Source organism: Trachypithecus francoisi, unplaced genomic scaffold (assembly GCF_009764315.1).
Source record: "Trachypithecus francoisi isolate TF-2019V2 unplaced genomic scaffold, Tfra_2.0 Lachesis_group21, whole genome shotgun sequence".
NCBI lineage: Eukaryota > Metazoa > Chordata > Mammalia > Primates > Cercopithecidae > Trachypithecus > Trachypithecus francoisi.
This window is the reverse complement of record NW_022681467.1, coordinates 53,501,173-53,512,467: the sequence shown is the minus strand read 5'-3', so window position 1 is coordinate 53,512,467 and position 11,295 is coordinate 53,501,173. Positions and strand designations below refer to the sequence as shown.

The window sequence follows — 11,295 nt, the reverse complement described above, 5'->3', positions numbered from 1 at the left end:
TGGAGAACTCAACCATCTGACATTTGTCCAGCAGCAAAACTCATGTATCAGTGCCTAAACAAACAATGCAACCAAGAAAATGTGCACACACACGCGCAGATGCATGCACAACACATGCATACCCTCACAGCACAAGTATTCATATGTATACCCCACACATATGTACAACACCACATGCACCCTCAAATGCTCAACACAGACAACACACACCACGCACATACAAACACCCCCACAGCATGAATATGCACATGTATGTCCCACATATACATGCAACACACACCCATAAGCTCACAGTGTAGACCACACACACACAACACGTCTTTATGACTGAGACCATACAAACTCTCCTTGCTCTTTTCGGTAGGTGCTAGCCCAGGTGACTGGCTTCTGGATACTTGGTTGGAAGGATACTTGGTTGGAAGGATACTTGGTTGGAAGGATACTTGGAGGTGGAGAGGGTGAGTGAGCGGGAAGACTTGTTAGCTGGTCATGAAGGCAGCCAAAAATGGGATTTGAATGTGTTTGTGGCTAGGTGCCCCTCCCGCATTTACTCCACAGAGCTTTGCCAAGCACCCACTGCAGGCCAGACTGGCCTGCCTGCTGGAGCTACCAATCAAGTGGAGGGGATGGTGAACTCACAGACACCGAGTCCAGCGGCCGCTGGGCCCTGTGCTGAGGCCTCCCCACGCTGCCTCTCCCTCACTGTGAAATCCCGCTCCTCCCTGTTCAGTGGCAGAGGGGATGTGGGTTCAATGAGCTGAGCAGCCTGCCAAGGCCGCCCACGCCAGATCCAGAGCAGGTGCTGACGGGACCTCTCTGACCACCCCAGCCCCTCCAGCCTCACTCCGCTGCAGAGTCAGCTGCCCCTCATCGTCGGAAATGAGTTTTTATGAATGAACACCACCAGTGGTGAGGCAAATGGTGGATCCCAGGGAGCCTCCACGGAGCCAAGGGGGACAGTGCCAACCGAGTCCAGTAGGACGGCCAGGAAGGACCCAGTCAGAGGCAGTGAGGAGGGAGAGGGGGTGCAGAAGGCGTCATTTGCTGAGGCCAACCCGTGGGCTTTGGGGCCCAAGTACTGGATTCCCATCCCAGCTCCACCTCATCCTTGGATCCCTAAGCCTCAGTGTCCCCATCTGTCAAATGGGAATAATATTAGCTTGGACCTCAGAGAGTTGCTGTGGGGATCCAGTGAGCTAATTTCTGGCTCACCATAGGATCCCAATGCATATTTGTTGAATGACTAAGTGGAAGAATGTGAAGTGGTTAGAACAGGGCCTGGCACGGCGCATGGGCAGTGCCCAATAAACATTGGCTCTTACTAGTGTTTAAAAGTAAAACAAGAGTAAAACAAAACAAAAAACACAAATGAAGTCCAAAGTTGCTAACCTGTGAGAGTTGACAGCTCCAATTCACCCCAACCTGAGGAACAAAGTGAGCCTGCGGGACGCCGTTTCCAAAGGTGCTAAGTTGGGAGGGGAGGTCACTCAATGCTTAAGGTGTCCCAAGACTAATACTGCAGAGGCAGCTCCGTCCAGGCAGGCCAGGGGGTGGCAGGCAGACCGGGGCACAGATAGCCCTGAGGAGAGCCTCTGCCTTGTGCTCACAACCAGCTCCCCAAGCAGGACCTTTGTTGGCTCAGCCAGGCACTTTCCACAGTGGCCAGCCACCCTCGGCCAGCGGGCACAGTCAGGACACTGCCAGCCACCCTCGGCCAGCGGGCACAGTCAGGACACTGCCAGCCACCCTCGGCTGTGGCCAAAACCCACACTGACTTCCCCGGGGTCCCAACTGGCTGCCAGTGGAGGCCTGGCATCTGAGCAGGACTGGTTACAGATTTGCAGGCCCCCGTGTGGAGAAATTGTTAACTATTAGGAATTTCAAGAGGTCAACAGTAGAGAAGTAAACTAAACCAAAACATAAAATAAAATAATACAGTAAACCCCCGACCCTTCAGAGCATGTGGCCCCGGCGAGTGCAGGGAGGCTGCACTCCCACAAAGCTGGCTCTGCGCCCGTCTGGCACAGCACAGATGCACGGCGCCGCTGGGAGTAGAGCCCCTTTACCTGCTGAAACAGGACGTTTCCTCTGGAAATATCCCCCCTGCCACAGATTAAACCCATGGGCAGGGCGGATGGTGGCACACACTGTCTGGAGTCCCAGAAAGGCCTGTCTCTGCAGTCACCTGTTTCACAATCCATTTGCTTCACACACCCATTTCACAACCCCACGGCCACGGCCAGGATGGGAAATGTGTCCCAAACTCTAAACCTGCTGGGACCATAAGAGTCTCCTAGTTCCTGATGCCCCCACTGGCCTGGCACCCCCTCTCCACTGTCCCCTACATGCGTAGCCCACATCTCCCCAGAGAGCAAACCCAACGCTTTGGGCTCAAGTCGCCTCCAAACCCTCTCCCTTTATATTCTTCCAGGTTTGGTCCCTCTGAAATGATCACCTGGACTCATCTTTTTACACATGTGATGTCAGCCTCACCTGTGAGCCTCAGTATGGCTGGGGCTGCACCTGTGGGTGGTCGGTAACTGTAGGTCGAATGAGATGCCACCTCCTCAGAGAGGGCTTCCTTGATCTTACCCCAACTCTGGCCTTTGGCCTGTCGTCACCATGTCTGAAATGACCTCCTGACCACATTGACCTATGAGTTTGCATGTGTGTCTTTAGTCCCTTTGTCCCTCACAATGTCACCTGAGGTCAGGGAGTTTGTTTTCTTCCCAGCCCTGTGCCCAATACCCAGCACAGAGTTTCACACTGAATAGGAGCAGAATGTTTGTTGAACGAGTGAACAAAACCTTTCTTTTACCTCTGACTTGTGGCCTTCTTCCCAGGGACTCAGGCCTGCCCAATCGTGGTGCCCCTTCCCCACTCCCACTTCCAGCAGTGAGCCCTCCCTCCTCAGCCCATTAACATCTTGGCTGTGCCCATTTCCCCTGGGTAGAATCAGGGAGTTGTGACCTTCTCTGCCTGTGCCTGACAGTGGGCTCTGCCCCTCATGCCCAAATTGCTGGCATCACAATCCCTGGCACATCTAGGGTTACCAGATTTCACAAAGAAAAACACAAGCTATCCAGTTAAATTGAGATATACTTATACTAAACATTATTCATAGTTTATCTGAAATTCAAACTGAACTGGGTGTCCTGTATTTAATTCTGGCAGTCCTGGGCACACACGAAGCCTCCTGTGAATGCTGGCAGTCCAGCCTATGCTCCTTCCAAAGCAATTCTCCTTTCCTACTGCCCCGTCAGGGGCCCTGTCTGTGCTGGAATCATCGTTCTCCTCATCTGTAAAATGGAAAATAAAATGATAGTGGTTCCTCCCTCCCAGGGTTGCCAAGATGATTAAATAACATAACAACTAAGATGTATCCGGCCCCTTCTTCTCTACTTGCAAGGCATCAATCCCTTCATTCTTCGCAATCACACCATGTGAAGGTGCCATGAAGCCACCCATTTTGCAGAAGAGGAAACTGAGGTTGGAGAGGTGAAAGCACTCAGCCAAGGTCACACAGCTATGTCCCACTCATCTTTGGGTGACCCTCAGATCGGACCCTCAGTTCTGAACACTGCCTTAAGCTCTCCAGACAGAATCAACTTTGGAACTAGCGCCAGAGACCACTAAGTCAATCCCAGGTGACACCATCAGCACTCAATAAATGGTAGCCACTGCCGTTGTCGCAGACAGATCAATGGGAGGTCAAGTGTTGTGGGTAGGTTTGGTTTCTTTAATCCACTGAATTAACTGGTTATTTTTGCCTGCTGGCAGTGCAGCCTCCATTGTGTAAATGCCATCTCACTTCCAAGACAATCAACGTGTGAGTGTGACTTCTCCCAGCCAGACTAGCCAGGTCTCCGGAGACTTCCCGGAGGGCAGGGGCTGGGTCTGGCATGTCTGAATTCCCTCAGCTCAGGGTTGCAGCTCAGCCAGAGTTAGTTGATTGAATGAATGAAGAAATGGCTGAAAGCAGGAGTGGTAAAGATGACCTCCTTTACCCTAGGAAGTGAATGGGACCCAGGTCGTCTCCAGGCCCAGCCAATATTTGCAGTGGTCCCCCAAGGGCCGCTCAGGACCCTCAGCTTTTCTTTTAAGTTGCAGAGGCCAAACTGCAGCAATATCTCCCCTGATAAAAGACACGCTGATGATACTGCCCCTTTCTCAAGGCAGGGGCTGAGGGAGCCCAGCTCACAGCAGGGTGCCATCTGGGGTAGACCCTGGGTATTGCCCCACTCCTGGGCCAGGGCCTGGGTCCTGATCTAGTGCTGGCTGTGGCTCCAAGAGTGAGCTTCTCCTCTCAAACAGAAGATGGTCAGTGACTCTGAACCTCCCTCTGGGCTGGGCACTCTTGGACTCCTCCAAAGAGCCTGGACCAGCCTGAGCCACATCCCTGGGCTTGACTTCTCCAGAACTAGCCTCTCAGTCTTTCTGGGGGAGCTCTGGCGCACCACTGTGCCTGTGCAGGGAGAGCAGGAACCCACTTCCTGCACCAGCTTTCTTTGAAGGATGAATTCACTCTGGTCTAGGTTAAGTTCTCCCCTGTGGCCACCTTCATTTCCCAAATTCCAGCTTTTCCTTCTCTATCCAAACTGTTTACCAACACAATAACATTTTTTAAAAGCTTTTTTTGTTTGTTTGTTTGCTTTGAACACACACGAAGTCCCTGCTAATTACTAAAACTCCAGGCATTACAGGAATATGTGGATATTTAAAGAATCAGGACTATGTGGGAGAGGGAGAGGCAGCTACCCCAGGGTCCTGGGTTGGAACACAGGCTCCACCACCGTGTGGCTTTCAACAAGCAACTTCCCTGACCAGCTTCCCGCTCTGTAAAATGGGGAGAATGATATTCGGCCACACTGAGTCGGTGTCAAGTTGAGTTAATATTTGGAGAGTTTCTGGCACAGGTAGGTGCTCCTTAAGTGCTTGTTAAATAAGTGAAGCTTTGATAAAGTGTCTAAGAGGCGACACACTAAATTCTTAAGAGCCTGGAGGTGGGCCAGGGAGGGGAGGTCTCTTATGTAATATTTTAATATCTTTTTAAACCAGAAGAATGTGTTCTTGTAGCGCTCCTGTAATTAAAACTTAATGAAATAAAAGTACACCCCTCCCGCTCATATCCCTTTTGAACTCCGGAGCCGCGCCCCCCGCCGGTGGCCCCTCGGGCAGCAGACAATGGGTGTGGATTCGCCCCAGGTCCCGCCGGCTGGGGCGGCGACAGTACACCAGTCCCCGACAGCTATTTACATGACAAGGGCTTCCGGGCGTGTCTACGCGAGTTCCCGTCTTTCCTGGTCGTCCTCCTTGGGTTCGGGTGAAAGCGCTTGGGGGCTCAGTGGGCCGTGATTCCCGAGCTGCTGCAGAACTGAAGGCGGACAGTCTCCTGCGAAATCAGGCAATGGGTGATCCATCTTGGGGGCTTCCTCCCCCTTTCTCCAGTTTCTCTTCCCTGAGCCCCCAGGGACCTTGTGCTCCTCAGAAGACAGGCTAGCCCCAGAAGCCTGGGTCAAGGACCCCAGGGACGGGGGCGAGGGGAGGGCGCACCAGCAACCCCCCCGGGTGCGGCTGGCACCGAGTTCGGCTCCCTGGCCCCGGGCGTGCGCCGGGCAGGCGTTCCAAGCTACCGCCGTTGAGGAGAGGGCACAGGGCCCCTCCTCCGTTGCGCGGGTGCCGGGTCTACGTGGGCCGCCTAGCTCTGGCCCTTTAAGAGCCCGCCCCGTTTCCCGTCACCCCGCCCCCCGGCTCGGGGAGGGGGTGCGGGGGAACCTCGGCGGGGATTGGCGCAGCGCGCGCCCCCTCCCCGGCCCCCGCGCGGTGGGAACCGGCAGCCCCGTCTAGCGCTGACGTCAGACCGTCTGCCTGCCTCCGACCGCGGTCTCGGAGCGAAACCCGATCTCCTTGGACTTGAATGAGGAGGAGGCGGCGGCGGCGGCGGCGGCGGAGGCGCTCGGCTGGGGAAAGCTAGCGGCAGAGGCTCAGCCCCGGCGGCAGCGCGCGCCCCGCTGCCAGCCCATTTTCCGGACGCCACCCGCGGGCACTGCCGACGCCCCGGGGCTGCGGAGGGGCGGCCGGGGTGGGGGCGCAGAAGAGCGCGGTCCCGCGCATTGAGCCCCGCGGCGCCCCGGGAACTTGGCGGCGACCCGAGCCCGGCGAGCCGGGGCGCACCTCCCCCGCCGCGCGCCTCCTGCATGCGGGGCCCCAGCTCCGGGCGCCGGCCGGAGCCCCCCCCGGCCGCCCCCGCGCCCCCCGCGCCCCGCGCCGCGCCGCCGCGCCGTCCATGCACCGCTTGATGGGGGTCAACAGCACCGCCGCCGCCGCCGCCGGGCAGCCCAATGTCTCCTGCACGTGCAACTGCAAACGCTCTTTGTTCCAGAGCATGGAGATCAGTGAGTGACCCCACGCCCCCCTCCCCGGAGACTCCGTCGGGCTCGGACCCTATGTTGGGGCACAGCTGCGGGCGGGGGTCCGGGCCGTGCGCGCCCCCTCGGACCGAACGCTCTGCGCCCCGGCAGCGTCCGCCGCGCCCCGGGCGCGCCCTCCCGGCTCGCTGCAGCTGGCGGCCGGCCCGGCTTTGTCCCGCGGCGCTGCGAGCCTGGCACGGCCCCCGCTGTCCGCGCCCCGCCCGCCCTGACTCGGACCCGGGGCCCAGCGGCGGCGCACGGCGCGGGAGGGCTGGTGCGGGCGGATCCGTGAAGTTTCCATTTTATTTCCCTAAGGGGCAGTCGCGATGGAGCAATTAGGCCGGCTCTTTATCAACTTTGGGCGGGGGTGGAGGGGCGTGTGAGACACTGTCTGGTCTGCGAGGTGTCTGGGGCTCCGGGCGTGTGTCTGGAGTGTTTGCGGCGCTGTCTCGGGCTCTGAGTGGATGTCCGTGGCGTCTGTGGAGTGTGCGTGGCTGCGTGGCTCTGTCTGGGTCTTCGGCGTCTCTCGGGGTGTCTGGGGGTCTGAGTCGCGGTCTTGCCCAAAAGTGCGTGCCCCCGAGTCTTTCTGCCTCTCTCTGTGTGTCTTTCCCGTGTCCGGGCCGGGGTGCCTTTCTTGAGCGTGTGCGTCTTTCTGGGGGTCTGGTCTGGTTGGGCCGGATCTGGGGACCTGTGTGTCCAGGTGTCTGAATCCAGGGCTCAGCGCTGGCGCGTCTGGCCCAGCGTGGATCTTGAATGTGTGTGTGTCATTGTGCCAGTGTCTGTGTCCCCGACGCACCTATAAATAGCCTCTGTCTGGACAGCTTGGTTCAGTCTGGCTGAAGCCGTGGTTACAAAGGAGTCAAAGTTTGGGGCTGTTTGTGTTTGGGACTGCCTGGCCCTAAAAGGGGTTAGTGGACCAACGGTGGGGAGAGGGGTTTTGAACCTTGTAGCTAACGCAGCTGCCTGTGCACCCAAAAGTTCAGATAAGTAAGTCCCTACCTCCTGCACACACAGCCCACCTAGGTGGACAATTGGTTGAGCGGGGAATTGAACCACCACCTCCCCGGTTCTGGCTTCTAGCCTACATCTTGTCCCCCAGCCCATCTTTTCGGGGACCTATTGCTTCCCAGAGCTTTAGTTTTCCCATTCCCACTCTGAGGAAGCACCCTGGTGAAGGGGCACACAGCCCTTCCCTGCCAGGGCCAGGCTGCCCCTAGCTGGGGCCCGGAACTGGGAAGCAGCCGCCGTGGAATGAAGGCAGTGTCTGGGCAGCTCATAAGCAAGTGTCCGCAGGCGGCTGCCAGTTTGTGGCCCCTGAGCCTATACAGTGAGCTTTGAGTGATAAAAATAACCAGGCTCGCCGGGCTTTGGCGGTGGGTCCTTCCGTCCATCCACCTGGACACTCCCTCCCAGCCTGGAACGGATAGCTCTCCCCCTACCCCCCGCAGCCAGCCTGCGCCAGACCAGCGAGGTGCCAGGAGGACCTGCCCAGAACCAGCGTTTGCGGAACCGACTTGCCTTCCCAGAGGCCTTTTGTGAACTCAGGAGGCTAATGAAATGCACGAGGATGTGATGAAAATCCGTTCGCACACGTTTGGAGAGTCTTGCCTTAGATGGATTGCTGCTTCAGGGCCCTGGTTGCCTCACTTTTTGCCCTTCGTTCTGTAAAGCTGCCTTGGGGACCTCCTGCTCAAGGGGCACACATCCTTGTGTCACCCGTATCCCAAGGGCTGGGCACAGTGCAGCATTTTACTCTTGTCTCTCTTTATGGTTCAGGACTTTAAAAAAACAAAAAACAAAAAACAAGCATAGTTCTTATTTCTGTTCTCTCTTAGGCTCATCAGTCCTTCATGATGTTTTTGACCTGACATCAAGGCCTCTTGCTAAATGCCTTGCTGCCACCCTCTGCACTTTGCCCGGCCGCCCCTGGCAGCCTTTAAGTGAGTAGGACCCTTGGGGTGAATGCCTGGAACCCTAGCTGGTTCCAGCTGGCCCCTGGGTGCCCCAGTTAGTCCTGTGTTCTGTGTATACACAGCCCCTACTTATTGGAAGAAAGCTGCAAGGCGCCAGGGAACCAACCAGTCTTTAAAATGCAGGTATACTGTAACAGTTTGTTTTCATCAGATTTCCCTGAAGGACTAGGGTGAGGAAGTAGTAAGGCCTGGTGTCTCCTGGAGTTTCTTTACACCAAAAGATAGGAAGGAAGCGAGGGGAGGAAAAAAGAAAGGAAAGAAGCTATTACTTGGTTTTTCTTTTAACTAGTGGTGGCTGCTGTTTTTCACCTAGTACGTGCTGGGAGTTGTTTGCAACTAGAACTTGATGGATGGTTTGGAATTGGGCTTTGAGGCAGTGTCCACGTGGCTCCTATCCTGTAAGATACCTTGCTAGGTCCTTAAGCCATGATGGGCCTCACTCTCCTCATCTGAAGAATGAGACCGAGGTGGATGAAATCTAAAATTCTATAGTCTTTCAAGATAGGGTCTCTGCCCTGCTGAGCCTGGCTGGAGGTCACTGGGCTGGACCGGGCTTCCCACCCACTGCCGGTTCCCATGTGTGGTCTTCAGCTACCTCAAATTTCAGACCTGAGAGGAGCCTACGCAAGCTCGGGGTTCACATCCCTGGCTTATAATAGATGAGGAAAGCCCACTGTGGAAAGTTTTGCCCAAGGTCCAAAACCCACACCAGCCCCAGGCCAGGGTGGTTTCTCTTGGACTGCACACCCTCGCCTCTTGAATTTGGAACCTGGGCCCCAGGGCAGGTCCTCCTTGAAATTGAGGGCTGGGGGAAATCGTCAGAGCCCCTTCGTGTCTGCTCTCAGGATGTTGAATGGAATGAGCTTGACTGTAACAGGATACTCCTGGGGCCCCGTTTTTTCTGAGAGTCAAGGGATGAGGTTGCTGTCTGGCGGCAATTCAGTGTTCCCAAAACATACCCGTGGGAAAACCCTTTCTTTTAAAAAGCCAGGGGTCCTGGGATTAAAAGCAGGCAGCACGAGTGACAGCCCAGCAGATGACAGCCTGGAGCTTGATGCGGCTACTTTTGAGGAAAGGACTCCGGCACCCGGTTTTCCTGGCAGCCTCATCTACCTCGTTTCAGTTCAGCTGCGTCTGGGAGATGACCCCTGGTCTTTCTCCTCTGGCTATTATCTGAAACCTTTGGGGCCCAGATGGATGCTAAGTTGTCTCTCTCGGGAAAGACTGAACCTGGGGCCATCCGTTGTCTGCTCACACAGGAGACGTTTCCTGAGGGTCCTGGGAGGTGCCCCTGCCCTGGGCCCATCTCTGGTGGTATCTACGGTGACAGCTGTCTTTTTAACACCACCCACTGGCCAGAGTCACCGAGCCTCTGATTCCTCTTCTCCAACCTGTTCCAAACAAATATGAGAAAATATCAGAAACTCACAGGACACCCAGGTTTCCCTGTGTTTGCCTGGCACATGCTGTTTTGACACTTGCTTGAATCAAGTGAGGGTGTAGAGACAGTGCCTTGGCACTGTGACATTCTGAGCCCAGTAATTCTTTTTGGGAGGCAGGAAAGGCCGTCCTGTGCTCTGTAAGGTGTTAGCAGCACCCCTGGCCTCCACCCACTAGATACCAGCACCCGTCTCCCAGGTTTGACAGCCAGAAATGTCTCCAGACATGGTCAAATGCCCCTTACTGAGACCACTGTTTAATCAATTAGTGGTTTCTCCTAAGGGGCTTGCGGGCCAGAGGGCAGCATCTGCATTGCCAGGAGACCCTCAGTTCCCATCAGATGCCTGTTCTGTGAAGGCCTGTGGCCACTCTGCAGCCACTCATCCACTCAGCTTTACTGAGTGCCTATTGTGTGCCATGAAGGATAGTCAGGGGCTTCCTCTTGAGATGAAGTTTTCCCGTTTTCATCTTGGATTTGCGTTTCTAAGGAGAGACCCCGGCGTTAGTGAAAGCTGATGTTTTGGATCGGGGTTAAAATATAGACGTCTAACGCCAGCTGTTCTCCCCTGTGGGCCCGCTAAACCCTGCGACTTTTCACCCACAGGTTTTCTGACTGTCTGGGTTTTAGGTTGTGGTGTACTAAGGGAGTTATTAAGGGAGTTGAGTTCTGTGACCCGAGTCTTAGGTCAGACAGTTGGCCGCAGCTTCCCAGGAGGTCTGGGTTAAGCCAGCTACACTGCCCAGTGTGACCCAGGGTCGAGGTGAGTTTAGCATTTGTCAAGGCACAGGATAACTAATTGTTCCTGTACAAACACACACACGCCTGTGAGTGGGTGCTTGCGTGCGCACACGTGCAGACACACACACATGCGCACACACATTCATACACAGGCACACACAGCTTCTACTCCCATCTGTCTTTCCTGCCCTCTTCTCTTTGGGTTGGGAATGGTTAAAACTTCTGGCCACGTAAGAAGAAAAGGGGGAAGAGTGCACGTTCTCCCCTGTAACTGGTGCAAACGTATGCACTCTGTCCGAAAAAGAAGGAAAGTGGAGCCATGTGTGCTGCTGCCCAGGAGAAGGGAGGCTGTTGGGAGGTCCGTGGAGGCTGGAAGCATCTACAGCAGAGCTGCTTCCCTCAGGAGCCCCAAGGCAGCCTCCATGCTGCAAGATGCACCCGCCACCAAATTGCCCCAGAGCCACGGGGTCAGGTGTTCCCACGTGCCTACCCCCACCATCTCCACTCCCAACTTGGCCCAGGGCCAGGGAGTTCAAACGTTTATAGTCCTGTCAATAGTTTAAAAGCCAGAAAATGTTTGGAGGAGGGTGCTGGTGGCAGGGTCCAAACCTGAGGATTGGTGTGGTCTTCTCGCTTCAGGTGTTAGCATCCAGAGACCAAGTTTGCAGGCACCCTGGTGTCTGGGATCCTGCCCAAAGAGAAGGAACTCTTACACGGTGAATTTCGGAGGCTG

At 55.8% G+C, this 11,295-nt stretch overlaps 1 protein-coding gene and 1 long non-coding RNA gene across 3 annotated transcripts in view; one reads left to right on the top strand and one right to left on the bottom strand.

The window, feature by feature from the left end:
• Positions 1-3,081: 3,081 nt before the first annotated feature.
• Positions 3,082-5,721, bottom strand: LOC117068982. Its single transcript, XR_004431331.1, has 2 exons — positions 5,554-5,721; positions 3,082-5,392 (listed from the first exon to the last, which is right to left on the bottom strand). It is a non-coding gene; the product is annotated as an uncharacterized LOC117068982 (long non-coding RNA).
• PMEPA1 (prostate transmembrane protein, androgen induced 1) overlaps positions 5,262-11,295 on the top strand; it is a 63,220-nt gene continuing 57,186 nt past the window's right edge. The window contains exon 1 of one of the 2 annotated variants that reach the window (XM_033186858.1): positions 5,262-5,411. In XM_033186858.1, the coding sequence (XP_033042749.1) occupies positions 5,408-5,411 (4 nt within the window). In that variant the 5' untranslated portion in view covers positions 5,262-5,407. Of the gene's footprint in view, positions 5,412-5,769; positions 6,396-11,295 lie in introns of those variants that run through there. The other variant, XM_033186857.1, reaches the window with a different exon arrangement.